Consider the following 27,510-nt stretch of genomic DNA (forward strand, 5'->3'; position numbering starts at 1 on the left):
CTAGAGACAAATGACAATGAAAATACGACAATCCAAAACCTACGGGATGCAGCAAAAGCAGTTCTCAGAGGGAAGTTTATAGCAATATAATCCTACCTCAAGAAACAAGAAAAGGGCTTCCCTGGTGGAGCAGTGGTTGAGAGTCCGCCTGCCGATGCAGGGGACATGGGTTCGTGCCCTGGTCCGGGAAGATCCCACATGCCACGGAGCAGCTGGGCCCGTGAGCCATGGCCGCTGAGCCTGTGCACCCGGAGCCTGTGCTCCGCAACAAGAGAGGCCACAACAGTGAGAGGCCCACATACTGCAAAAAAAAAAAAAAAAAAAGAAACAAGAAAAATCTCAAATAAACAATCTAACCTTACACCTAAAGGAACTAGAGAAAGAAGAACAAACAAAACCCAAAGTTAGTGGAAGGAAAGAAATCATAAAGATCAGAGCAGAAATTAAAGAAACAGAAACAAAAAAAAACAATAGCAAAGATCAATAAAACTAAAAGCTGGTTCTTTGGGAAGATAAACAAAACTGATAAACCTTTAGCCAGACTCATCAAGAAAAAGAAGGAGAGGACTCAAATCAATAAAATTAGAAATGAAAAAGGAGAAGTTACAACAGACACCGCAGAAATACAAAGCATCCTAAGGGACTACTACAAGCAACTCTATGCCAATAAAATGGACAACCTGGAAGAAATGGACAAATTCTTAGAAAAGTATAACCTTCCAAGACTGAACCAGGAAGAAACAGAAAATAGGAATAGACCAACCACAAGTAATGAAATTGAAACTGTTATTAAAAATATTCCAACAAACAAAAGTCCAGGACCACATGGCTTCAGAGGTGAATTCTAACATTTAGAGAAGAGCTAACACCCATCCTTCTCAAATTCTTCCAAAAAACTGCAGAGGAAGGAACACTCCCAAACTCATTCTACAAGGCCACCATCACCCTGATACCAAAAACAGACATAGATATTACAAAAAAAGAAAATTACAGACCAATATCACTGATGAGTATATATGCAGAAACCCTCAACAAAATACTAGCAAACAGAATCCAACAACACATTAAAAGGATCATATACCATGATCAAGAGGGATTTATCCCAGGGATGCAAGGATTCTTCAATATACATAAATTAATAAGTGTGATAAACCACATTAACAAATTAAAGAATAAAAAGCACGTGATTATCTCAACAGATGTAGAAAAAGCTTTTGACAAAATTCAACACCCATTTATGATAAAAACTCGCCAGAAAGTGGGCATAGAGGGAACCTACCTCAACATAATACAGCCCATATACAACATACCCACAGCAAACATCATTCTCAATCGTGAAAAACTGAAATCATTTCCTCTAAGATCAGGAACAAGACAAGGATGTCCACTCTCGCCACTATTATTCAACATAGCTTTGGAAGTTCTAGCCATGGCAATCAGAGAAAAAAAAAGAAATAAAAGGAATCCAAATCAGAAAAGAAGAAGTAAAGATGTCACTGTTTGCAGATGACATGATACTATACACAGACAATCTGAAAGATGCCACCAGAAAACTACTAGAGCTAATCAATGAATTTGGTAAAGTTGCAGGATACAAAATTAATGCACAGAAATCTCTTGCATTCCTATACACTAACAATGAAAGATCAGAAAGAGAAATTAAGAAAACAATCCCATTCACCACTGCAACAAAAAGAATAAAATACCTAGGAATAAACCTACCTAAGGAGATAAAAGACCTGTACTCAGAAAACTATAAAACACTGATGAAAGAAATTAAAGATGACACAAACAGATGGAGAGATATACCATGTTCTTGGATTGGAAGAATCAATATTGTGAAAATGAGTATACTACCCAAAGCAATCTACAGATTCAGTGCAATCCCTGTCAAATTACCAGTGGCATTTTTTACAGAACTCGAACAAAAAATCTTAAAAATTTTATGGAAACACAAAAGACCATGAATAGCCAAAGCAATCTTGAGGGAAAAAAATGGATCTGGAGGAATCAGAGTCCCTGACTTCAGACTATACTACAAAGCTACAGTAATCAAGACAGTATGGTACTGGTACAAAAACAGAAATATAGATCAATGGAACAGGATAGAAAGCCCAGAGATAAATCCACTCACCTATGGTCAACTAATCTATGACAAAGGAGGAAAGGATATACAATGGAGAAAAGACAGTCTCTTCAATAAATGGTGCTGGGAAAACTGTGCAGCTACATGTAAAAGAATAAATTTGGAACACTCCCTAACATCATACACAAAAATACACTCCAAATGGATTAAAGACCTAAATGTAAGATCAGACACTATAAAAACTCTTAGAGGAAAACATAGGCAGAACACTGTATGACATAAATCTTTTTTGACCCACCTCCTTGAGTAATGGAAATAAAAATAAAGAAATGGGACCTAATGAAACTTAAAAGCATGTGCACAGCAAAGGACACTATAAACAAGATGAAAAGACAACCCTCAGAATGGGAGAAAATATTTGCAAATGAATCAATGGACAAAGGATTAATCTCCAAAATATATAAACAGCTCATGCAGCTCAATATTAAGAAAACAAACAACATAATCAAAAAACAGGCAGAAGACCTAAATAGCCATTTCTCCAAAGAAGACATACAGATGGCCAAGAGGCACATAAAAAGCTACTCAACATCACTAATTATTAGAGAAATGCAAATCAAAACTACAATGAGGTATTTCCTCACACTGGTTAGAATGGGCATCATCAGAAAATCTACAAACAACAAATGCTGGAGAGGGTGTGGAGAAAAGGGAACCCTCTTGCACTGTTGGTGGGAATGTAAATTGATACAGCCACTATGGAGAACAGTATGGAGGTTCCTTAAAAAACTAAAAATAGAATTACCATATGACCCAGCAATCCCACTACTGGGCATATACCCAGAGAAAAACATAATTCAAAAAGACACATGTACCCCAATGTTCATTGCAGCACTATTTACAATAGCCAGGTCATGGAAGCAACCTAAATGTCCATCGACAGAAAAATGGATAAAGAATATGTGGTACATATATACAATGGACTATTACTCAGCCATAAAAAGGAATGAAATTGGGTCATTTGTAGAGACGTGGATGGACCTAGAGACTGTCATACAGAGTGAAGTAAGTCAGAAAGAGAAAAACAAATATTGTATACTAACACATATATGTGGAATCTAGAAAAATGGTATAGATGAACTGCATTGCAAGGCAGAAATAGAGACACAGATGTAGAGAACAAACGTATGGACACCAAGGGGGGAAAGTGGGGGTGGGGTGCGGTGGTGGTGGGATGAATTGGGAGATTGGGATTGACATGTATACACTAATATGTATAAAATAGATAACTAATAAGAACCTGCTACATAAAAAAATAAAATAAAATTCAAAAAAAGAATATATAATCTTTTGTATGTATTCAATAATACATGAACATTAAATGAATATAATGCCAAAACAAACAAACAACCCAATTAAATAATGGAAAGAGAACCTGAATAGACATTTTTCTAAAGAAGACATACAGATAACCAACAAACACATGAAAAGATGCTCACCATCACTGATCATCAGGAAATGCAAATCAAAACACAATGAGATATTACCTCACACCTGTCAGAATGGCTATCATCAAAAAGACAACAAATAACAAGTGTGGGCGAGGATGTGGAGAAAAGGGATCCCCTGTGCACTGTTGGTGGGAATGTAAATTGATGCAGCCACTGTGGAAAACAGTATGGAGATTCCTCAAAAAAATAAAAATAGAACTACCATAAGATCCAGCGATTCCATTTCTGGCATTTATTTGAAATAAACAAAAACACTAATTTGAAAAGATTATGCATGCCTATGTTCATTGCAGCATTACTTACAATAGTCAAGATATGAAAGCAACCTAAATGTCCACCAATAGATGAATGGATAAAGATGTGGTTTGGACGAAGTGAGAGAGTGGCATGGACATATATACACTACCAAATGTAGAATGGATGGCTGGTGGGAAGCAGCTGCATAGCACAGGGAGATCAGCTTGGTGCTTTGTGACCACCTAGAGGGGAGGGATAGGGAGGGTGGGAGGGAGACCCAAGAGGGAGGGGATATGGGAATATGTGTATACGTATGGCTGATTCACTTTGTTGTACAGCAGAAGCTAACGCACCACTGTAGAGCAATTATACTCCAATAAAGATGTTGAAAATAAAAAAGATGTGGTTTGTGTACACACACACACACACACACACACACACGTGTGCACACGCAGTGGAATATTTACTCAGCCACAAAAAAGAATGAAATCTTGCCCTCTGTAAAAATATGGATGGACCTAGATGATATTATGTTAAGGGAAGAAAGTCAGAGAAAGACAAATACCATATGATTTCACTTATGTGAAACATAAAAAAACAAAACAAATGAACAAACATAACAAAACAGAAACAAACTCAAACTGGTGGTTGCCAGAGGGGTGGTGGGGTGGGGGGAAGAATGAAATACGTGAGGGAGATTAAGAGGTACAAAATTCCAGTTATAAAATAAATAAGTCACAGGGATGTAATGTACAGCACAGGGAATATAGTCAGTAATACTGTAATAACTTTGTATGGTGACAGATGGTAGCTAGACTTATCGTGGTGATCATTTTGTAATGTATAAAAATATCTAATCACTATGTTGTACACCTGGAACTTATGTAATTTTGTAAGTCAACTATACTTCAAATAAAAGTAAAAAATGAAAATCCCTCCCCCCCAGAAAAGAACTAACAAATACATTTATAACACCCTCCAGAAAATGGGAACTTTGAAAGGAAGGGAGATTCAATTATCAACCCCTGGAGTCTTTTATGTTTAGCTGTTTCTCCAACTGTATGAGAAAAACAAACTAGATTCGCAATTGTTTTTAGCCATGAACCCTTTCTTTGAATGAAATCTCATGAAATGATCCAATATGTAAAATAGAAAACCATGATCATCAAAAGCAGATTTATTGTTATAGTTTAGTTTCAAAAACAAACAAAGTATCATCCAGTGGTTATGAGGAATCTAGGAAAACCTGTCCCAGTAATGCCAACTTTGAGGTAAAGGGCTGACTAGGGCAGCTAAGAAGTGGGATTTTCTGCTTGGTGGGCTTCTTCTCCCTTGCCCGGTCATAGTTTTCAGGGGAGGACAATGTCCCTGGCCCTGTTGGGGGTTCCCATGGCCCTGAGCTCATAGTTTTTTTCTGAAATCTCGACCTATTCCGTTTGAGAGAGTAGAATTCCCTCATCAGATCTTCTACTTCCCACTGCTCTTCCTTCAGCCTCCGGCAACAGTGCAGGGCGGCGGGGTCAATGGGGTGTGCTTCAGTGTTGAAGATGTAACCCCCGGCCCCCAGGATGCACTCCCCGTAGGGGGTTACCACCACATCGAAGGTGGAGCCATTGTTGTGGATGAAGTTGGTCGGGTCAAAGAGCAGGTAGAGGTATTTCACGGTCTCGGCCAGGAAGAAGGACTCCATGCGGTTGTCAAGCTTGTGGTCTCGCAGATCTTTGATCTGCCACGTGGGGGAGGGAAGCAAGTCAGACCAGCATCACAGTACAGCAGAAAGGGTCAGGGGACCCTGTCAGGCATTCCTGCTCTGCCACTAGGTGACTGCAGGCCTTTGGGCAAATCACTTAACTTTCCAGAACTTTGTCCCTAAAGTATATTTATATCATAAATCTTACCTGTCACTCCTTCACGGAAAACCCTCTGTTGACATCCCATTGCCCACAGACTAAAATCAAAGTCCTTATCGTGGCCTAACAGGTCCTTGGTGATCTGGCTTCTGCTCCCTCCCTGACCTCATCTCTTCCTGCTCTCTCCCTGGTTCTCGCAGGTCCAGCCACATGGCCTTTCTGTCTGTGAACAAGCACATGCCCAGCCCAGTTCTTTTCATTGGTGTCCTCGCAACCTGGAACACTCCTCCTTCAGATGCCCTCCCACTCTTTCACTTCCTTCAGGTCTCTGCTCAAATGCTACCTCATCAGAATGGTCTTCCCTGGCCCCCCTACATGATACAACAATCTCCTAACCCCTTTACCTTACCCTTTTGTGACTCTAAACATTGATCTAATCATTCCCTTCTTAATGATGCAAAAATGTAGCATCATTTACTTAGCTAATCCTCCCTTGACAGACATTAAGGAGGTTACCAAGTTTTTTGCTCTTATAAACAACTAATTAGGAGTCTTTATGAAGAGAAATTCATACTGAGTTTACAGTCAGGGATGAGTAAGTTTACTTGCTACAAATATTTATTTTAGCTTCTCAGAATTAGCAATACATTTTCTTAAACGAAACTAATTCTCAGTAGACATCTATTTTACACCAAAAAAATGTGACTAAAACATGGACTTGATGTACCAAGAATTATTATTCTCTTGCCCTGTTTGCCAAAGGCCAAGGAGTCAGTTGCCTGTTCCCATCATTCGCCTTGGAAGGGCTCCAAAAGACTTCATTTTCATGGAAATAAGTCAAGAGTTCCTAAGGGCCCAACGGGCTCATCCACTTTGGCTTTTCATAAAATACAACATATTAGAAACTAAAACATATCATTGCTGTATATTTCTCCTACACATATAGGTCTTTTCTTTAAAAACATGTATCTATGTTTTACTTATAGAATATAATCACATTACAACTTTTTGAAAAAGAAGGTTTTTGTTTGTTTTTAATTCCTTACCCTAAAAAAAACCTCTGCAGGCTTTTTGGCAAATAGGCTTCCAGGCTATTTGCTTACACATTTGGTTTTTACATGTCTGTAACCACTGTTTATTTCTGTCTTGCCTGCCTGGGTCCTCTCAGGATGTGACATGGCTCTCATCCTTAACCCTTTCAGTCCATTCCCCACAGAGCAGCCAGAGTGCTCTTTCTAAAATACAAATCAGAGCACGTCACTGCTCTGCTGAAAATGCTCCCAAGGCTTATCATTCCAAGCAGAACAAAAGCCAAACTCTTCCCCACGACTTATACAAAGCCCTGCACAATCTAGCCGCTGCCTACTTCTGGGGCTGTATCTCCTCCCACTTTCCTCCCTGCTCACGCCCTCCAGCCACACTGGCCTTCTTTCTGTCTTCCAGATACACATTCTTTATTTTTTCTACTAAAATGTCAGCTCAGGGGCTTGGTCTTTCTTCATTGCTATAACCCTCAGCCTAGCACAGTGCCTGGCCCGTGAAAGACGCTCAGTAAATATCTGTGAGATCAGTACAGCTGTTCCATTAAGGATCCCTGGGTTTGCAAATAAGGCTATGGGACTCTGTAATTCCCTTCTAGAATCCATTTTACAAGCCTTTTCGCAAAATGTTTCACAATACTCACCCTTGCCAAGTAGCCTATTCTGACAGCTAAAGGATCTATGAAGCAGGGAGAACGCCAAGGGCATGGAGTCAAGACCCCTGGGAACTAATCCTAGCTCCACCTCTACTAGCTCTGTGACCTTTAGCAAGGCTCTCAGCTTCTGCTCCTCAGTCTCCCCATCTATAAAATAAAGGCATTGCTTATATCTCTAAGGTTCCTTCCAGTGCTAATATTCCAGAGGCTCTTTAGCAGCAGGGGGAGACATTTCCCAATTCTTGGGCCCGTGGAAACACTTACTGTGGCAAATCCACATTCCACCTTGCTGATTTTTTCGATGGATTCCACAGCATCTCTTCCGAGTTCTAAGAGGGTGGGGTCCCCCGTGGCACGGTAGAGGTACATGGCGCTCTCAATGAGTTCTGCAAAGTTCAAAGTAGACCTTCCTTCACCCAGTGGCTGGGCAGAGAAGGCTTGGGGACTGCCTGGGCCAGTGAGAGATTCCTTCTCTCCACACCATGTCCACAGGGTCCAACTAGGGGGAACATGGGACAACTCACTCAATACTGAATCTTCAGAGCCAATATACCCAGTCTGAAGCTTAGTGGACTTAGTGGACCATGGAATCCCATCCCAAGGGAGAGACAGGCAGCCAGGTTCTGGGATAGGGAAGGTGGCAGAGGCGGCTGCCTATCTCCCAATATCTGTTCCCTCCTTCTTCCTTAGTAACAGAAGAGCTAACTTTATCCAAGCACATGGACGCCTAGACTAACAACTATTCCCAGCAGGCAGGTGTGGGATTAAGGTCCCTGCCACCAAAGACAGTCATGTAAGACCAGAGAAATAAATTTCTATTTTATCTAAGCTACTACTTTGTGTCTGTCACTTACAGCCTAACCTAATCCTAAAACTTAAAAGAGTATGAGCCTGTCATTACAAGGCCCTTTCCAAGATGGGATAGGCCAAAAGATAAAGGTTAAGATACTCAAGAATCAACTTTCAATCTAACAAAGATGCAGCCATCAGTTCTCTGTGCCCAGAACAAGGCAACAGTCTTGCCCTGTTCTACACCACAACTGGAATTTGACGTTCACACATGGGCCCCATCATAAGATGAATATTCGCCAACTAGTCAACAGGAATTGGACCAGATGGGAATATTTATCCCAGAGAAAAGAAAACTTAGCAAAATGTGTTTGTTGCTTTCAGATATCTAGAGAGCTGTTATGGAAAAGATTTGATTTCTAGGGTGGGCCCAGTAGGCAAAAGCTACAGCTCAACAGACTTTCCTACTTCTTCACCTCTTTTTTCTCAGAGAGGAAAGAACACCTCTCCCCTCCCTATACCAACGTCTCCTCCTGATGTTCTACATCCCGTTTCCTCCTAGCCCTTGATCAGTACTTTTCCCCCTTTTGATTTTTTACTGCAAACTCCATTACTTATTTTTGGAGAAAAGATCGCTGCCTATCTCTCCAGTTTTCTCCTACTTCTCTCTCTGTTTACCCCACAGGCCTCTAGACACTGGCTAATCTAATCACTCGTATTCTAAGCAAAGATTGGGGCACATTTACTGGTAGATGAACACACTGTGTGTGTTCAAAGACAGAAAAGATGGTGTCCTCATGGGAAGCCTCTCCTTATGCTTCTCACAGCTGGCTGACTCAGTATACTCAGTAAACAAGATACTCAAGTATCTTGTTTCTTGTTTTCTCTTCCTCACACATGGGCCTGTGTATGCTAGTAAATGCTTTAATTTCCTGTATATCTAGCCAACTCTCTAGAAGAGGGTGACAGCCCAAGGTTTAGATTTGGACTTAGGTGGAGGTTAAGCCCTTCAGAGGCTTTTAGGCTAGGTTCTGTGCTCCAGCACTGCTGATCGGATACATGCACCAGAGCGTCAGGGACTGGCCAATCTAATCATAGAATAGTACCTTATCTCCCATTTGCTATTGTTTTGGGATAGGAAGGGTGACTGGTCTAAGACATTTCTGGATTCCTGGCTGTGGTACCTTGCTTTCCACTGAGCATTCCTGCAAACAAAACATGTTGCCTCCTTAAGTAGTGAGCCCCCTGTCACTGGTGGTAATCAAACAAAGATGAGATAACCACTTGACAGGGCTATTGCAGGGGGATTTCGATTAGAAGACCTCTCAGGTTCCCTCTAACCTTGAGAATGCACATGTCTAAGTCTTACATTTAGTCCCAATCTCTGTCTTCATTTTATCTATTGGTAACATGGGATCCAATACCATCTGAGTATTTTCTCTTTAAAAAAAAAAAAATGCCATGAGAATAAATGCATGAGAAATACTAAAAACAGCAGCCTCTAAGGAGTCAAAAGTGACTAATTTGCTGCTTCCAGTTGCTGCTTTACTCCCGCTTCTGGTCCCCCTCCAAGACTCCTACAGCAATCACTTAGAGGACTACAGGGTTAGAGGAGGAAGGAAGTGGAGCCGAGGATGGCAGGATGGGCAGAACCCATTAGAAGGCCCATCCCACAGCTAAAAGGCATTCAGGTAGGAAGAGTCTAAAACAATGGGAATGTAACCTATTTTAGGGGGGAGGGGAGATGACTGTGTGCTGACTCAGCTTCCTTCCTCTGTCCCCCTTTCCCTTCCTCTCCTCACAATGTTTAACTTTCCTTCAGTGAGTCATAAGATCGGAGCTGGAAAGGAACTTAGAAGAGTTCTCAAGTGTGTTGTCCCTTTCTTCTCTACATCTTGACTGCTGACCTGCAAGTGAGGAGGTGGACGAGAAGAGATGATTCACTCCTAAAGTCCATTCCAAAGTTCTAACGTTCCATAGATGCACAACTTATCTGACCTGACCCACTGACTTAACAAAGTGTGCCTCCACATCTGAAATCCCAATGGCAAGAACTCAAAAGGCGTCAGCCTGGCTTTTTCCATCTCACTTGCTTGTCTGGGTTTGAAAGAGCATAAGATGTAATTAGGAGACCTGGGTTCCAGTCCTAGCTCCTATACTTAACAGCCTTGGGCAAGCCATTTCAACCCACTAGGCTTCCGTCTCCTTCTCTGAAAATAAGGGGGATAAATAATTCCTAGAAGGAAAACCATCCAGAGCCACTGGAAGAAGCAGATGGGAAAAAAATGGAGCTGTGAGCACTTGTGAGGCATGGAGCCTCATAGATATGCGAGGGGTTGGGATTCTGAGAATCAGAGCCTGTGGGCTGGCAGTAGGCCAGAGATGCTGCTTACCCGGTCGAAGCGGGTAACCCTCTCGCTTCTCCACTGTATATCCCTGAGGAATGTTGTAGAATTCCGGGAGCCCCCCAAACTGCTTCCAGACGGTGTAGTAGTTGAGGAAGGTCCTCATGGCATTGTCAATGTCCCCAATGAGGGTCTGTCGGAGAGAAGTGGTTGTCAGGCAAGCAGCCACCAGGCAGGAAACCCACATACAAAACCCCACACACGGGCTTCCCTGGTGGCGCAGTGGTTGAGAGTCCGCCTGCCGATGCAGGGGACGCGGGTTCGTGCCCCAGTCCGGGAAGATCCCACATGCCACGGAGCGGCTGGGCCCGTGAGCCATGGCCGCTGAGCCTGCGCGTCAGGAACCTGTGCTCCGCAACGGGAGAGGCCACAACAGTGAGAGGCCCGCGTACCGCAAATAAAAAAACAAAACAAAAACAAAAAAAAAAACCCACACACAACCTCAGGGAAAAGAGGAAGCGAAGGCTTTGGAGCCAAAAAGACCTGTGATCAAACCCAGAGTCGGCCATTTACTCAGTGTGCTGCCTCAAACCAGACACTTAACTTCTCTGAGCCTCGTCTCTAACATGCAAAATACAACGTATATTTTACATTGTTGTGAGGGACAGAGGCTGTATACAATGTCCCTGCCTACCAGTACGTGCTCAGTCAATACTGGCTACTAACTGCTTTTAAGTAGGTAAGTCAGCCATCTGATTCAAAATTCTAAGAATAAGAAAAAGATTGATTGTACTTAATCTCACTCACACCCTACCCCCCAGCAAATAACCATTTTGCATTAGTTTGTAAACATAAGCAAAGATGCATGAGTATGTATTATTTCCCCCACATTAAATACGTCTTATTAAATATACTTTTCTGTAGCTTCCTTTATTCATTTAACAATACATCTCAATTTTTCCATGTAAGTACATAAAGCACTCCCTCCTCCTATTTATACAGTTGCATAGTATTCCATTGCTTGGACCACAATTTAATTAGTTCCCTATTGATAGCTAGTTGGCTTGGTTCCAATTTTTTGCTATTTGCTACAATAATCAATGCTGCAATAAATAACCCCATACATATGTCACCTCAAACATATGTGAAGCGTGTCTGTAAGACACATTTCCAGAGTTGGGATTGCTGAATCTGAGACTATATGCACTTGTAATTTTACTAGGTGCTTCTATGTAGCTATTCGTATTACTGTAAGCTCACAGGGAAACAGCTGACCTTCCTGACATCTCCACTGGATGTCTCAAGGATAGAACAAACTTGACAGTTTCCAAACAAAACTATCGGTCCCTTCACTCTCCCGCAAAGCTGCCTCCCTCCTCTCACCTCTCTCCCTTTTCAGTAAACGGCACCACCTTCCACTGATTCCACTCTGGCCAGATACCTGCTGGCCATCCTTGACTCCTCCCTCTTCCCCCACTCCCACATCCATTCCATCAGCAACTCCTATCAATTCTCTCTCTCTAAAACATCAAGAGTTTTCTCTTTATCTCCAGAGCCACCACCTGTTCACCTGCATCTTGCACTGGGATGACCTCAAAGGCCTCCTCACTGGTCCTACCACTTGTCTTCTCCAGTCCACTCTTCCCAAGGCAGCCAGAGTAACTGTCTTACTCAGTGGCTTTCCACGGGCTCAGCTTAAGGTCAAGACACCTCACCACGGCCCTCAAGGCCCTGAGCAATCTGGCCACTGCTGACTTTCCATTGACTGATCTTTCCCTTCCCTGGACTGTGGCCATGCTGCTTTTGTCTTTGATAAACACCCAACTCTTTCCTGCCTCGGGACCTTCACACATCATGTTTCCTCTGCCTGGAACATCGTCCCCCACCCCAGTTCTTCACATATCAGCTTGAGCATCACCACTTCTGAGAGGCCTTCTTATCTAAAGTAAGTCCCCATCCAATAGTCTCTCTTTTAGCCTCTAATTTGTTTCCTTCATTGCAACTTATTATTTTATGAATATGTCTAAGTTTTTCTTTGTGTCTCACCCTCTATAAAGTTCACGAGGACAGGGCCTGGAATACAGCAGGCACTCAAATATTTGTTGAGTAAATGAACAAATTTAATGTCTATAAGCCTCCTTTCTTCATCTATGAAACATCGTTTACCTCGGCGTGTTGTGATGATTCTGTGTAAAATGCCCAGCACATAAATCATTCTTTCATAAATATTTATCACCTCTATGTGCCAGACAGACTGTCAGCTAAATGTTAGTTATTAGTGTTATTATAAACTCATAGAGAAATAACCCCAGGACCCGTTCTTAAAGCAGGAAAAGTGCCACACACAAAGCACACAAATCCTATACAAAGACGGCAAAGTGTGGTATATACATACAAAGGAATATTATTCAGCCTTAAAAAAGAAGGAAATTCTGACACATGCTACAAGCATGAACCTTGAGGGACATTATGCTAAATGAAATAAGCCAGCCACAAGAAAACAAATACTGTATGATTCCACTGATATGAGATACCTGGAGCAGTCAAAATCATAAAGACACAAAACATAATGGTGGTATGACCCAGCAATCCCACTGCTGGGCACATACCCTGAGAAAACCATAATTCAAAATGAGTCATGTACCACAATGTTCACTGCAGCACTATTTACAATAGCCAGGACATGGAAGCAACCTGTCCATCCACAGACGAATGGATAAAGAAGATGTGGCACATATATACAATGGAATATTACTCAGCCATAAAAAGAAACGAAATTGAGTTATGTGTAATGAGGTGGATGGACCTAGAGACTGTCATACAGAGCGAAGTAAGTCAGAAAGAGAAAAACAAATACCATATGCTAACACATATGTGGAATCTAAAAAAAAAAGGTTCTGAAGAACCCAGGGGCAGGACAGGAATAAAGACGCAGACGTAGAGAATGGACTTGAGGACGTGGGGAGGGGGAAGGGTAAGCTGGGACGAAGTGAGAGAGTGGCGTGGACATATGTACACTACCAAATGTAAAACAGATAGCTAGTGGGAAGCTGCTGCATAGCACAGGGAGATCAGCTCGGTGCTTTGTGACCACCTAGAGGGGTGGGATAGGGAGGGTGGGAGGCAGACGCAAGAGGGAGGGGATATGGGGATATATGTATATATATAACTGATTCACTTTGTTATAAAGCAGAAACTAACACACCATTGTAAAGCAATTATACTCCAATAAAGATGTTAAACAAAATAATAATGATGGTTGTCAGGGGCTAGGAGAGGACAGAATGGGGAGTTATTGTTTCAAAGGTATAGAATTTCAGTCTTACAAGGTGAAGAGAGTTATGGGGATGGATGGTGGTGATAGCTGCACAACATGAATATAAATACCACTGAACTGTACACTCAAAATGGTTAACACGGTAAATTTTATGTTATGTGTATTTTACCACAATTTAAAAAAAGAAAAAAATACAATCATTTATTTTTTCTTCCATTACTGGGCATTTGGACCATTTCTAGTTTTTCTTTGTCATGAACTTTGCTGCTGGGAATATCCATGTACAGGTTGCATCTTTCCCTGGTCAATTATTTTCTTGAGGAACATGCATAGAAACAGAATCATGCAAAGTCAAAGGGTGTGATCAGTTGTATGGCTGGGTGGTACAAGCAGGTTTTCCAAGAGGAATGTAGTCACAAATAGTTGTAAGGAAATAGATTTCCTGATCCTTAATTTTCCTAAAATGGATCTGCCTGAAAAGATGCTTACAACACAAAGGCAGGCTACCCATTCTATCTCTTCCACAACTGTCCTACCATCTTATAAAAGCAAGGTGTACCCACCAACAATCTCCAGCCTTACTGCGGAACATTGTCCTTGGATATAAAAATGTCCTGAGCACTGAACTAGGTTAAATTTAAAATATTAGTGTAGGTGTTGAGAAAAATGAATGGCTCTAACCACTGGGTAACAAATCCTTCTGCAAATCAGACGGCTTTCAATTCTTTGCCTTCAAAAAATTGAAAGAGGAACTGGTCAAGTTGTCAGCAGCGACATCATTAAAAATAATTTTTGATGACAGATCATTTGTGATTTTTTTTAACCATATAAAGAGTGAACCATAAAATACTGCCACATTTGCAGGTCAAAAATGGTTGATGCTGGCAATTTTATATGGTTCAATCTATTAACTCAATGATTTCAAAGAACTGAATGATATTACAATATCAAACTCCTTCCATCTCCATCTACTTATTTATGTGCATAGGCTCCGCGGCACTTACATCTAAAAAAATGAAAAGCAGGAATAAAACTGATGCTTAACAGTGCTCTGTTTTAGCAACATGTATTATTCATGCACAAATACATGAACTACTTAAAAACTTTAAAAAGCCCCAAAAATCTCATTAAGAAATGCACTTCCAATAAATTACTTCCAGGTTTATAATCATCCAAAATTGTAAGCTATAAATGTTGTTTTAATCAGTTACATACTAATGATAACTAAATCCAGAAGAAAACAAATGTAATACTCAGAGCTTATGATCATGGGAAATTTAAAAACATTTTAAATTTCTATGTATGAACAAATTTTGTCACAGAGAAATATGATACGGTGAACAATAAAATGCTTTCAGCATAAAATATAATAACTAGGATAAAATCCTGTTGGAGTGGTAGAATGGAAATATGAGTTGGAGGAGAAAAAGGAATGGTATGCAACTATTTAAACTCATAAGATTAAAAACATGCATGGGGCTCTATAATTTTTCAAAATTCTTTTAGGGGACACTCAGCTAAATTTGAAGATCTTAGAAGAGTTGAACCAATATTTAATGTTATCAACAAGTTCTCTCTGAGCTTCTTTCCCCATCTATAAAATGAGAGGGTTGGCTAAAAGTATATAATGGGGAACAACTTAAATGAATGACAATATATCTATTCCATGGAATATATGCAACTGTTTAAAAAAGTAAAATTGATCTTTATGCATCAATAAAGAATGATCTCCAAGATACATTCAGTGAAAAAGAATAAAAATGTTCCTATTTACTTAAAGAAAAAAGGGTGCTATAAATACGCATATACCTATGTACATGGATTTCTGGAAAGAGGTACAGAAAACTGACAACAAGGGCTGGATTGGGGAGAGAATCTGAGGGTGGGGGCTTGAGACTTATCATTGTATTCCTTGTTGTGCTTTAAAAATTTACCACCAGGCTTCCCTGGTGGCGCAGTGGCTGAGAGTCCGCCTGCCGATGCAGGGGACACGGGTTCGTGCCCCGGTCCGGGAGGATCCCACATGCCGCGGAGCGGCTGGGCCCGTGAGCCATGGCTGCTGAGCCTGCACGTCTGGAGCCTGTGCTCCGCAACGGGGGAGGCCACGGCAGTGAGAGGCCCGCGTACCGCAAAAAAAAAAAGAAAGAAAAGAAAAATTTACCACCATCTACATGTTACTGCCTTTTCTTAATTTCTTAAGATTAAAAAGAAGTTGTTTATAAAAATATTAAAAATATTTTAGGACACATAGGGGCTGGATTAGATGGGCTCTAAGATCCCTTCCAGCTGCAACTCTATCAGACCACGTAATGGACACACATAATGATGGCAGACAGAGCAGTCCCAGATGCTGTCACGCCCTTTCCTAGGCCCGCTGTCAAGAATGAGGATACGTGACAGAAATGTCCAGTGGAGAAATGGTCATTGCCAATGGCTATTACCGCCCTGTCTACTTTAAGTGGTACAACATTCCACAGCAAGCTGGAAGTTCAGTTCCTGACACCTTAAAGGTCCCCTTGGAAAATTCAGTTTGGCAGAACTTTAAATCTGTCTCACTCTAAGCCCCTCTCCCATCCCCAATCCACCCCTCCAAAAAAAAGTGCTCAAGCACTTTTTTGACTCATACATTAGAATGAGCTTGCTTTGCCGGTTCCATAGAAAAAGGACCACCCTCTCTGATCGTTCCTACCTGAAGACCAGGCCAGTAGGCCTCCAGAGACTGGAAGACTGGCATGGACACAGTCCCCTTGTACATCTGCACCCACAGGTACCAGTCATCGAAGCGGGTGTAATTCCGAATGGCTTTGTTATATTCTGCAGAGGAGATAAGATGATGGACACATCAGTGATGAGGGACACAAAAAGCAGGCTTTGGCAACAGAAGGATGGACTTAAACATTTGCAAGACCCTAGGGTGGCCCAGCCTCAAAGCAGACTAGGATGCAAGGAGGCACAGAGGAAGGAGCATGGGTTCTGGAGGCAAACTTCCAGGCTCAAATTCCAGCTCCAGCTTTACCACTTGTTAGCTGTGACCTCGGGCAAGTTTTTTCCTCGTAAGCCTCAGTCTTATTATCTGTAAAGTGAGGAGAGTAATGTTATATACCTCATGGGACTGTGCAGTCATTTATTCACTCAACAATATTCACTGAGTGCCTACCGGGTGCCAGGCACCTGGGGGGTGGCAAATAAGACAAAGTCCAGCCCTCAGGGAGCTGGCGTTCTAGTGGGAACTTGAACTTATAACTCCCCCTAGACTGTAAATCTATGAGAGCTAGGACTTTGTTTTGTTGATTGCAGAATCCCCAACAGGAAGATAGTACATAATAAATATGCACAATAAGCATTATCTGAATGAACAAAGTACCAAAAACATGCAAATAAATAAGACAATCTCAAACAGTGTTGTACGGATGAAACGAAATAGTCCATGTTCAGTGCTTGGCACAAAACTTAACACATCAATGGTACTCAGTAAATATTTGCTGAATAAATGAATGGTAGCTATAATTATTATTAGGTGCCCAACAATTCCTCAGTATCATTACTACTAGTGTCTAAGGGCCTGAAGGGTAAACTGCTTTTATTCAACAGGCATTAATCTACAGCTACCGCCTGCAAAGCACTGTGGGGAGTACAGAAGTATAAGGCCTGGATGCTGCACTCAGTTAGAAGAGCTGTAACTGTGATGATAGCTGACTGCAAAAATGATGCCGGGCTTCCCTGGTGGCGCAGTGGCTAAGAATCCGCCTGCCAATGCAGGGGACACGGGTTCGAGCTCTGGTCTGGGAAGATCCCACATGCCGCGGAGCAACTAAGCTCATGCACCACAACTACTGAGCCTGCGCTCTAGAGCCCGCGAGCCACAACTACTGAGCCCACGTGCCACAACTACTGAAGCACGCATGCCTAGAGCCCGTGCTCCGCAACAAGAGAAGCCACTGCAATGAGAAGCCCGTGCACCGCAACGAATAGTAGCCCCGGCTCGTCACAACTAGGGAAAGCCTGCGCGAAGCAACGAAAACCCAACGTGGCCAAAATAAATGAATAAATTTATATATTAAAAAAAAAAAAAGATTCTGAAGGCCCTAAATTCTGAGGAAGAATCAAGCTATTTTCTGGGCAAAGTGACATTTAAGCTGGGCCTTAACGGGTGGACAGAATTTGGACACATAAAGGCAGGAAAAAAGGTATTTTAGGCAAAGGAAACACCATGTGCAATGGCCAGGAAATAAAAATCCAGGGCTGCATGTAGAGAAGCCAGCATGGTTCAGTTGGCTCTTGCAGGAAGGCATGAAAAGGTGTAGCGGGCCTCAAGTGGGCAGTGTAAGTCCATGGTGCTTTTGAATGCAGAGCTGATTCTGTAGGCACTTGGGAGCAACTGAAAGTTTATAAATAAACTACATGTCAATAGGGAAAACCATGGGGAAAAGCCCCCTTACCCTGCCCTTTTTACCTAGGAACATGGCCATGAGCTTCTTATCCTGAAGCAGGATGGCTCCTTTTACCAGGTACTCAAAGTAGGAGTCCACGCCAGCCCCAATGCCCGCGTCCTGGGCCACCCACTTGCCAGTGAGCACATCGATGTGGTTGCCGACCTAGGAGAGAGACATTTGGTGTCAAAGGAGGGCCCAAGACCAAACAAGGATGTCCCCACACCCCTGACTGTCCCGTGAGATACAAGGCAGGCACCCCAGTGCTTCTTGGGAGACATGCAGGCTATCGGGGTACAGGGTTGGGGGGCAAGGCTGGATCATGGCCAGCTCTCTTGCATATATGTACAGTGGAGACACATCTCATGCACGTTTAGGAGGACTTAATTATACACACTGGTCAAAAATTGAAAAAAGAACAATGACTTGGAGTGTTCATGCCCTGTCTAGAGTGAGTGTGAGCTGGGAGATGAGAACGTGCTGTTCCCACAATCTGTCTCAGACTTCTCAGCCTGAGAATCTGCATGCGATTCCAGTGTCTAAAGACATAAGATATACTTTCCGTATTTCCATAAATCAACTTGGGAAGGACATCCAAGAAACTGATAGAGTAGTTGCTTGTAAGGAGAGGAACTGGGTAGCTGGAGGACGGGTCACAGATGTCACTGCGTACTTTTTTGTATCCTTTGACTTGTGAACCATTTAAAAATAAATTTTAAAGATTTAAATGAAGAGATATGTTGTCCATATAACTTAGACCCCGATGGAAGCTGATAACTTCACTTGGTACTCATTCAAAGAAACAGCTAATTGTCCTGTGTTAGTTTGGGCAGAGCCCCAGCAAGGAAGCCAGGAAGTAGTTGATTTGGACGGTGAGTCCCTGGAAACTCTGGAAGAGGAGGGGAAAAGTGAGGCAGGGCAGGGAGGCAGCCCTAAAGGGTGTGCTGTCAGGCAAGTTACCACCATGGGAAACGGAGCTCCATCCCACCGGGCAGCTCTGGGAGTCAGTGTAGAGCACGAGCCTCAGCATGGTCCCACCCGAGGGCCGGGGAACAAGGGTGATTGTCCATAAACTCCCATCAGTATCAGCCACTGGTTGAGAACTGCTCTGGGGTAGCATTTAAGACCTGGCGTTTCCAGCCAAGTGCAAGCAGAGCAGGATCCAGGCACCAGAAAAGGCCCGTAGCCAAAAAGACATGGGTGACGGCAACTGGAAGACAGGCCAGTGTGCACGGAAATGATAAAGGGCTGAGAGGATGTGGGCAGGGTGGTCACGGAGTCACTATGGCTCCCGAGCTGGAGAAAAAACTGCCTGTGTTGGACACTAAGGGGGTTACTCTAGTTCTCCAGAGTGGCACCTTCTTAAGGGACTGTCAAGGAGTCCTCACACAAGTTTCACTTTTCAAGCTGACTTAGAACCAGACTTTGCATAAAACGTGCCTCCACCTGAATCACTTTCGGACAACACAGTCTTTATAAGTCATAATGACTCAGCAAGGAGGTATTAATCCATCCATATTATTGCTGAAGTAACTGTGGATCAGAAAGGTTGAGTGACTTGGCCAGGGTCACACAGTTTCAACATAGTAAGGCTGGGGCTCAGTCTCAGTTCTGACTAAATCTAGTGCTATTTCCTGGACAGCTTTGGCTCAATTACTGTTAGTTTCACTGGATCATCTAGTTTAGGAGCCGAAACCGACCTTAAATTTCCATAGGTGAGTAGGTTTGTAGGGGAAAGAAAAACTCTGGGGTCAAATAAGTTTGTGAAACGTTGAGTTAAGCAAAGTTAAATAGATGAATTTATCATAGGATTTGATAACCTTTAACCTGCTCGTGTTCATTATGACTCTCCAAAAAAAGGATACTATTTATAGTGTTGCCCAAGTTTAATTGACCAGTAATCATTTCCTCATGGAACAGCCATTCAACATCTCTCAAATCTTTTGGTTCTAAGAAACACAGTTTTACAAACAAAAATATGTAAAAATGAGGGCCAGACAGGCTGACGATCTAAGGTCACCGAGTGAGTCAGGGGCATGAAGCATATGACCCGCTCCCTAGATCAGAGAAGCTCAAGGAGCCAGAGCTTATCATGGCCCCTTTTCCTGCCAGAGGATGTGCTCTCATGCTCTCCTCCCCTCTGTGCCAAAGCATGAACTGGAGGCTTGGTCTACTTTTGGTGTCGTGAGCCTAAGCCTTGGATCACTCCTGAGGTCACCCTTAGTTTCCTTCGGCTGGACCGCAACTTGTTGCTCAGAGCCCTGAGCCTCATAAGCAGGGGCCAAGGTGGCCAACTTGAGCTAGACAGGAAGAGTGGCAGCGGACCTACCAGCCCAATATCTGACCGGCTCTCCCAGAGGCGCATCAGGGCCACTCTGGCCACGTCTTCGAACACAGGGTCACCGGTGAGGCTGCTCAGGGTGGCAAATTCCACGATGAAGGTCCCGATCCCTGCTGTGCAGGTGACAGGAGTCTCTCCTGGGTTCACGCCATGAAGCAGGTTCACCGTTCCATACGGCATGCCAGTGGGGGTCTGAAAGGCTGAACAATCGCAAAATTAAGAACCCAGATAGGAGCGGGGAGGTGGGCATGGGTGGACACAGGATCAAAGCCTGAGGCCTTGGCCAGCACTTCCCTTTTGTCTCCTGGGTGACCTGCTAGAGACTGAGCCAGAGAAGGATAAATGTCACAACTGGAGGGCCCTCAGTGGCCACCTAACCCAGATGCTGTCAAACACTGCTCCTCATGCCTTGGGCTCTTGCCTGTGGTGAGCAGGGAAGCAGCAGGCTGTGCTCTGGGGTATCACACTCCACACATGCTCACTTTAGCTAGAGCAGCTCTACTTTTACTTATTTTATATTATGCCTCAGAGCCCAGGCAAGTAACTGAGTGTGAAGCAGGCAGGGCTTAAGCCACAGGCAGTGGGGGAGCTGGTGGCACAATGAAAAAGCCATTCATCTACTTCTTAAAACACCATTCTGACCAAATGAAACACAACTGAAGACTGTAAACAGTCCCAGAGCAGCCAGTTTAAGATCCCTGCTCTAAATAAAGAGTTTCAGGGGCTACGTTATATTCTTTAAAAAGGATATAAACCACAAAACTGCCAATGTGGTCCAACCCTCAATTCACAGGTAGGAAAGCTCAGGCTTGTGAAGAAGTGACTCAGAGATCACAGAGAGAGCCAAACGGAGCTGGGATGGGAATGACTATCACGTGCCCACTCCCCTTCCCCCCGCAATGGGCCCAGAGCCCTGTCCACCTCACCCCAGTGCCTTCCAATTCAAGGCAAGGAACTAAGACAGCAAGTCAGAGGCAGAGATTTCCTCTCCAGGCTGAAAGGTCAAACAACCCCAAAGCAGCCTGTGCGTCACCAAACTGTGAACAAAGTTGTCAAAACTTCCAAGAACCACAAGGTCCAGCAACTTTACTGTAAGAAGAGAAACTTGCTATCTGGCAGACATGAGTGGTAAGCAAGGAGGATTCAAGTCACAAGCAAGAAGGGCCCAAAGGGATAGTTCAGAGAAGTCAGGCAGTATTAAAAAGGGGGTGGGGAGGTGACAAAATCCTGTTTCTCAGCGTGACTGCACTTTTCAATATGTATATTTCTCAATACAAAAAAAAGAAGGGAGCAACCAGACAGTTTCCCTCCAGGGATGAGTCACACAGGACATGACGTTTGTAAGGAGACATTCAGGCCGTGAGTGAGACCTGAACCCAGTTCGCTCACTCTCCTCAGCTCTTCCCCAAGGATGAGAGGCAAGTCCTGGGTGAAGGGGAGAAGTGAGACGGCCAAGAGGTTGGTGGAAAGCACAGTGTAACGTGTTTGGGTGTGAACAGCTCTCAGAGCCTCCACCACACCCTGAAGAGAACACAGCGTCCCGCTGATGCTGCCGAGCCCAGCTACTGCCCCTCTGGACAAACACTGCAGCTTGGCCTGCAGCCCTGGACATGGCTCAGCTACAAAACAAGTCCCTCTCATGTCTCAGTGGTGTTTGAGGTTCTCCAAGAACTTTCTCCTCTCTGACCTCATTTTACGTCTCCCCAGAGGGAGGCAGGAATTATGACTCCCATTTGATAGACGGGGAAATTGAACCAAGGAGAGGAAGAGCGGCTTGGTCAAGCTATTGGTTGTCAGAGCCGAGTCTAGAACCAGAGGTTCCGAATGCTCAGACCAAGGCTCTTCTCTGGAACCCTTTCATTCCAGTGGCGTGTGGGCCTGGGAGGGGGCAAAAGCACTCACTCAAATAAGGGCAAGAGCCTTCCAGCCACCAGGCTAGCCTTCAGCGCTCCTCGCAGACATTAATGAGGTCAGCTCATCCATCCTAGCCTAGCCGTCAAAATGCCAAGGACTCTCCTGTTTTCCATGGTGGGCGCCAAGAGGTAGAAATACCAAGTGTTTGGGTGAGCAACACGAGCAAATAATTCTGCACAGCCACTCTCTTCTCCAGCAGGAGCAGCAGGACCTACCGGACTTCATCTCTGCCCCATCTCCATGTGGGTCTTACCTGGGAGGAGTTTCCGGGCTGCCTCCTCAGCCATCCTCAGGAGAGGTCCCGAGCAGGGCCATCCAGCCTCCACTTCTACCCCAGCCCTCTTTGATAGCAGGTGAGCAGACAGAAGTCCTCCTACTACTACAGATGGTACAAAAAGCAAGTGTCAGAATCCTAAGGACCAGTCTTTCCCTTGTACAAATTAAACTTAATGCTCTGTTCAGTGGCTCACTGGGAAGGGGCTGGAGCCATGTAGCAAAAGAAGAGTCCTTAACCCCACACACTGGTACAGTGTTAAGTTCATGAAGTTTTTTTTTCTCTTGGTGGGTCACAAAAATAATGGTTATCGGGCTTCCCTGGCGGCGCAGTGGTTGAGAGTCAGCCTGCTGATGCAGGGGACACGGGTTTGTGCCCCGGTCCGGGAAGATCCCACATGCCGTGCAGCGTCTGGGCCCGTGAGCCATGGCCGCTGAGCCAGCGCGTCTGGAGCCTGTGCTCCGCCACGGGAGAGGCCGCAACAGTGAGAGGCCCGTGTACCACAAAAAAAAAAAAAAAAAAAAGGTTATCATTTTTTTGCAGTCCCTACTGTATACCAAGCACTAGGTACTACTGTGCCCTCTTCAGACGGAGATACTGTGGTTCAGAGAGGTAAACTGACTTGCCCAGGGTCATCCATCTAGTAGGTGGTAGGGCCAGGTCTGTCTGACTCCAAAGTCCACGCTCGTTGCACTTGGTCACTGTCTCCCCATCACCCCAAGACCAAGGGAGGATACTTATTACCTTCACTTTATTCATTTATCTATTTCAATTTATTACATAGTATTTAGGACTTATAAAAAGATACAAAGGTTATCTGGAAATATGGCTAAACAGATATCCTGAATGGCCCTCCCACTGAAAAAACTGGTGACCTTGAGCTTCAGTTTTCCCCTCCTCCTGGCAGACCAGGAATAAGAGACAAAGGCAGGACCTACCCAGAGTGGGAAGTCTGATAGAAGATCCCTCCATGAAGTTGGGATCTGGAAGAATTATATCCCCTGTGTAAAGATGAATTAAAAATAACCCCTACACACCTCCCCTAGCATAGAGTAAGGAAAACTGTATACCTCAAATCTCAATGCCAAGTAAAGTGAAGAAAAAAAAAATCTCTCCTAAGAATTAATAACCACAAACTGGTACCCACTAAGTTTTACAGACTGAATTCACACTAACTGTGTAGTCTAGAAAACCTCAAATCTTTAGCCTAAGGTGGTTTTAGCAGATAATGCCTCCAGCCACATGGCAAGAGTAAACAAAAAATATATCTGGAAAAACCCACATTCAACCCGGGCCTCAAAGAATCCCACAGGTAAAACCTAGGCAATAAGTGTTCATTAAAAAATAAATAGGGACATTTAGAGAAGAGCTAACGCCTATCCTTCTCAAACTCTTCCAAAATATAGCAGAGGGAGGAACACTCTCCAACTCATTCTACAAGGCCACCATCACCCTGATACCAAAACCAGACAAAGATGTCACAAAGAATGAAAACTACAGGCCAATATCACTGATGAACATAGATAAAAAATCCTCAACAAAATACCAGCAAACAGAATATAACAGCACATTAAAACGATCATACACAATGATCAAGTGGGGTTTATTCCAGGAATGCAAGGATTCTTCAATATATGCAAATCAATCAACGTGATACACCACATTAACAAATTGAAGGAGAAAAACCATATGATCATCTCAATAGATGCAGAGAAAGCTTTCGACAAAATTCAACACCCATTTATGATAAAAACCCTGCAGAAAGAGGCATAGAGGGAACTTTCCTCAACATAATAAAGGCCATATATGACAAAACCACAGCCAACATCGTCCTCAATGGTGAAAAACTGAAACCATTTCCACTAAGATCAGGAACAAGACAAGGTTGCCCACTCTCACCACTATTATTCAACATAGTTTTGGAAGTTTTAGCCACAGCAAACAGAGAAGAAAAAGAAATAAAAGGAATCCAAATCGGAAAAGAAGAAGTAAAGCTGTCACTGTTTGCAGATGACATGATACTATATATAGAGAATCCTAAAGATGATACCAGAAAACTACTAGAGCTAATCAATGAATTTGGTAAAGTAGCAGGATACAAAATTAATGCACAGAAATCTCTTGCATTCCTATACACTAATGATGAAAAATCTGAAAGTGAAATTAAGAAAACACTCCCATTTACCATTGCAACAAAAAGAATAAAATATCTAGGAATAAACCTACCTAAGGAGACAAAAGACCTGTATGCAGAAAATTATAAGACACTGATGAAAGAAATTAAAGATGATACAAACAGATGGAGAGATATACCATGTTCTTCAATTGGAAGAATCAACATTGTGAAAATGACTCTACTACCCAAAGCAATCTACAGATTCAATGCAATCCCTATCAAACTACCACTGGCATTTTTCACAGAACTAGAACAAAAAATTTCACAATTTCTATGGAAATACAAAAGACCCCAAATAGCCAAAGCAATCTTGAGAACAAAAAATGGAGCTGGAGGAATCAGGCTCCCTGACTTCAGACTACACTACAAAGCTACAGTAATCAAGACAGTATGGTACTGGCACAAAAACAGACATATAGATCAATGGAACAGGACAGAAAGCCCAGAGATAAACCCACGCACATATGGTCACCTTATCTTTGATAAAGGAGGCAAGAATATACAGTGGGGAAAAGACAGCCTCTTCAATAAGTGGTGCTGGGAAAACTGGACAGGTACATGTAAAAGTATGAAATTAGAACACTCCCTAACACCATACACAAAAATAACCTCAAAATGGATAAAAGACCTAAATGTAAGGCCAGACACTATAAAAACTCTTAGAGGAAAACATAGGCAGAACACTCTATGACATAAATCACAGCATGATCCTTTTTGGCCCACCTCCTAGAGAAATGGAAATAAAAATAAACAAACGGAACCTAATGAAACTTCAAAGCTTTTGCACAGCAAAGGAAACCATAAACAAGACCAAAAGACAACCCTCAGAATGGGAGAAAATATTTGCAAATGAAGCAACTGACAAAGGATTAACCTCCAAAATTTACAAGCAGCTCATGCAGATCAATAACAAAAAAACAAACAACCCAATCCAAAAATGGGCAGAAGACCTAAATAGACATTTCTCCAAAGAAGATATACAGATTGCCAACAAACACATGAAAGAATGCTCAATATCATTAATCATTAGAGAAATGCAAATCAAAACTACAATGAGATATCACCTCACACCGGTCAGAATGGCCATTATCAAAAAATCTAGAAACAATAAATGCTGGAGAGGGTATGGAGAAAAGGGAACACTCTTGCACTGTTGGTGGGAATGTAAATTGATACAGCCACTATGGAGAACAGTACGGAGGTTCCTTAAAAAACTAAAAATAGAACTACCATACGACCCAGCAATCCCACTACTGGGCATATACCCTGAGAAAACCATAATTCAAAAAGAGTCATGTACCAAAATGTTCATTGCAGCTCTATTTACAATAGCCAGGACAAGGAAGCAACCTAAGTGTCCATCATCGGATGAATGGATAAAGAAGATGTGGCACATATATACAATGGAATATTACTCAGCCATAAAAGGAAATGAAATTGAGTTATTTGTAGTGAGGTGGATGGACCTAGAGTCTGTCATACAGAGTGAAGTAAGTCAGAAAGAGAAAAACAAATACAGTATGCTAACACATATATGTGGAATCTAAGGGAAAAAAAAAAGAAAAAAAGGGTCATGAAGAACCCAGGGGTAAGACGGGAATAAAGACACAGACCTACTAGAGAATGGACTTGAGGATATGGGGAGGGGGAAGGGTAAGCTGTGACAAAGTGAGAGAGTGGCATGGACATATATACACTACCAAATGTAAAATAGATAGCTAGTGGGAAGCAGCCGCATAGCACAGGGAGATCAGCTCAGTGGTTTGTGACCACCTAGAGGGGTGGGATAGGGAGGGTGGGAGGGAGGGAGACGCAAGAGGGAAGAGATATGGGAACATATGTATATGTATAACTGATTCACTTTGTTATAAAGCAGAAACTAACACACCATTGTAAAGCAATTATACTCCAATAAAGATGTTTAAAAATAAATAAATAAATAAATAAGGGACTTCCCCGGTGGCTCAGTGGTTAAGAACCCGTCTACCAATGCAGGGGATACGGGTTCGAACCCTGGTGCAGGAAGATCCCACATGCCGCGGAGCAGCTAAGCCTGCGAGTCACTATTACTGAAGCCCACGTGCACAGAGCCCATGCTCTGCAACAAAGAGAAGCCACTGCAATGAGAAGCCCATGCACTGCAACGAAGAGTAGTCCCCACTCGCCACAACTAGAAAAAGCCCACCCGCAGCAACAAAGACCCAACGCAGCCAAAAAAAATAAAGTTAGTTAATTAATTTAAAAAAAAAGAATCACTGGGTCAAAATTCATTGAAATGTGTAGATCTGTGCATTTCAGTATATGTAAATTTACCTTAATAAAATGAATGATTCATTAAAAAAAAAAAAAGATTCATTGGGAACCTGCTAAAAATACTGACTGTAGGACCCAACCCAGAGATCCCAATTCATTAGATTTAGAGTGGAGTCTACACAGCTGAACTTTTTAAAATGTCCCAAATGCTTCTGATGGGCAGCCAGGTTTGGAAACTAATACCCTAGCCTTGCACTATGTAACACAGTAATTAGTAACCACATGTCACTATTTAAATTTAAATCCATTAAAAGTAAATGAAATTTAAAAT

At 42.8% G+C, this 27,510-nt stretch overlaps 1 protein-coding gene across 6 annotated transcripts in view; it reads right to left on the reverse strand.

Moving 5' to 3' along the window:
- Positions 1–4,993: 4,993 nt before the first annotated feature.
- The window catches only part of EDEM2 (ER degradation enhancing alpha-mannosidase like protein 2), a 48,987-nt gene continuing 26,470 nt past the window's right edge, over positions 4,994–27,510 (reverse strand). For 5 of the 6 annotated variants that reach the window (XM_067707926.1, XM_067707931.1, XM_067707929.1 and 2 more), the window contains 7 exons: positions 22,730–22,855; positions 20,551–20,762; positions 18,245–18,386; positions 16,481–16,605; positions 10,563–10,707; positions 7,645–7,766; positions 4,994–5,560 (listed from right to left, as the gene is read on the reverse strand). In XM_067707926.1, coding sequence (XP_067564027.1) covers positions 5,060–5,560; positions 7,645–7,766; positions 10,563–10,707; positions 16,481–16,605; positions 18,245–18,386; positions 20,551–20,762; positions 22,730–22,855 — 1,373 coding nt within the window. In that variant the 3' untranslated portion in view covers positions 4,994–5,059. The remainder of the gene's footprint in view (positions 5,561–7,644; positions 7,767–10,562; positions 10,708–16,480; positions 16,606–18,244; positions 18,387–20,550; positions 20,763–22,729; positions 22,856–27,510) is intronic. The other variant, XM_067707928.1, reaches the window with a different exon arrangement.

This window comes from Pseudorca crassidens, chromosome 15 (genome assembly GCF_039906515.1).
Source record: "Pseudorca crassidens isolate mPseCra1 chromosome 15, mPseCra1.hap1, whole genome shotgun sequence".
NCBI lineage: Eukaryota > Metazoa > Chordata > Mammalia > Artiodactyla > Delphinidae > Pseudorca > Pseudorca crassidens.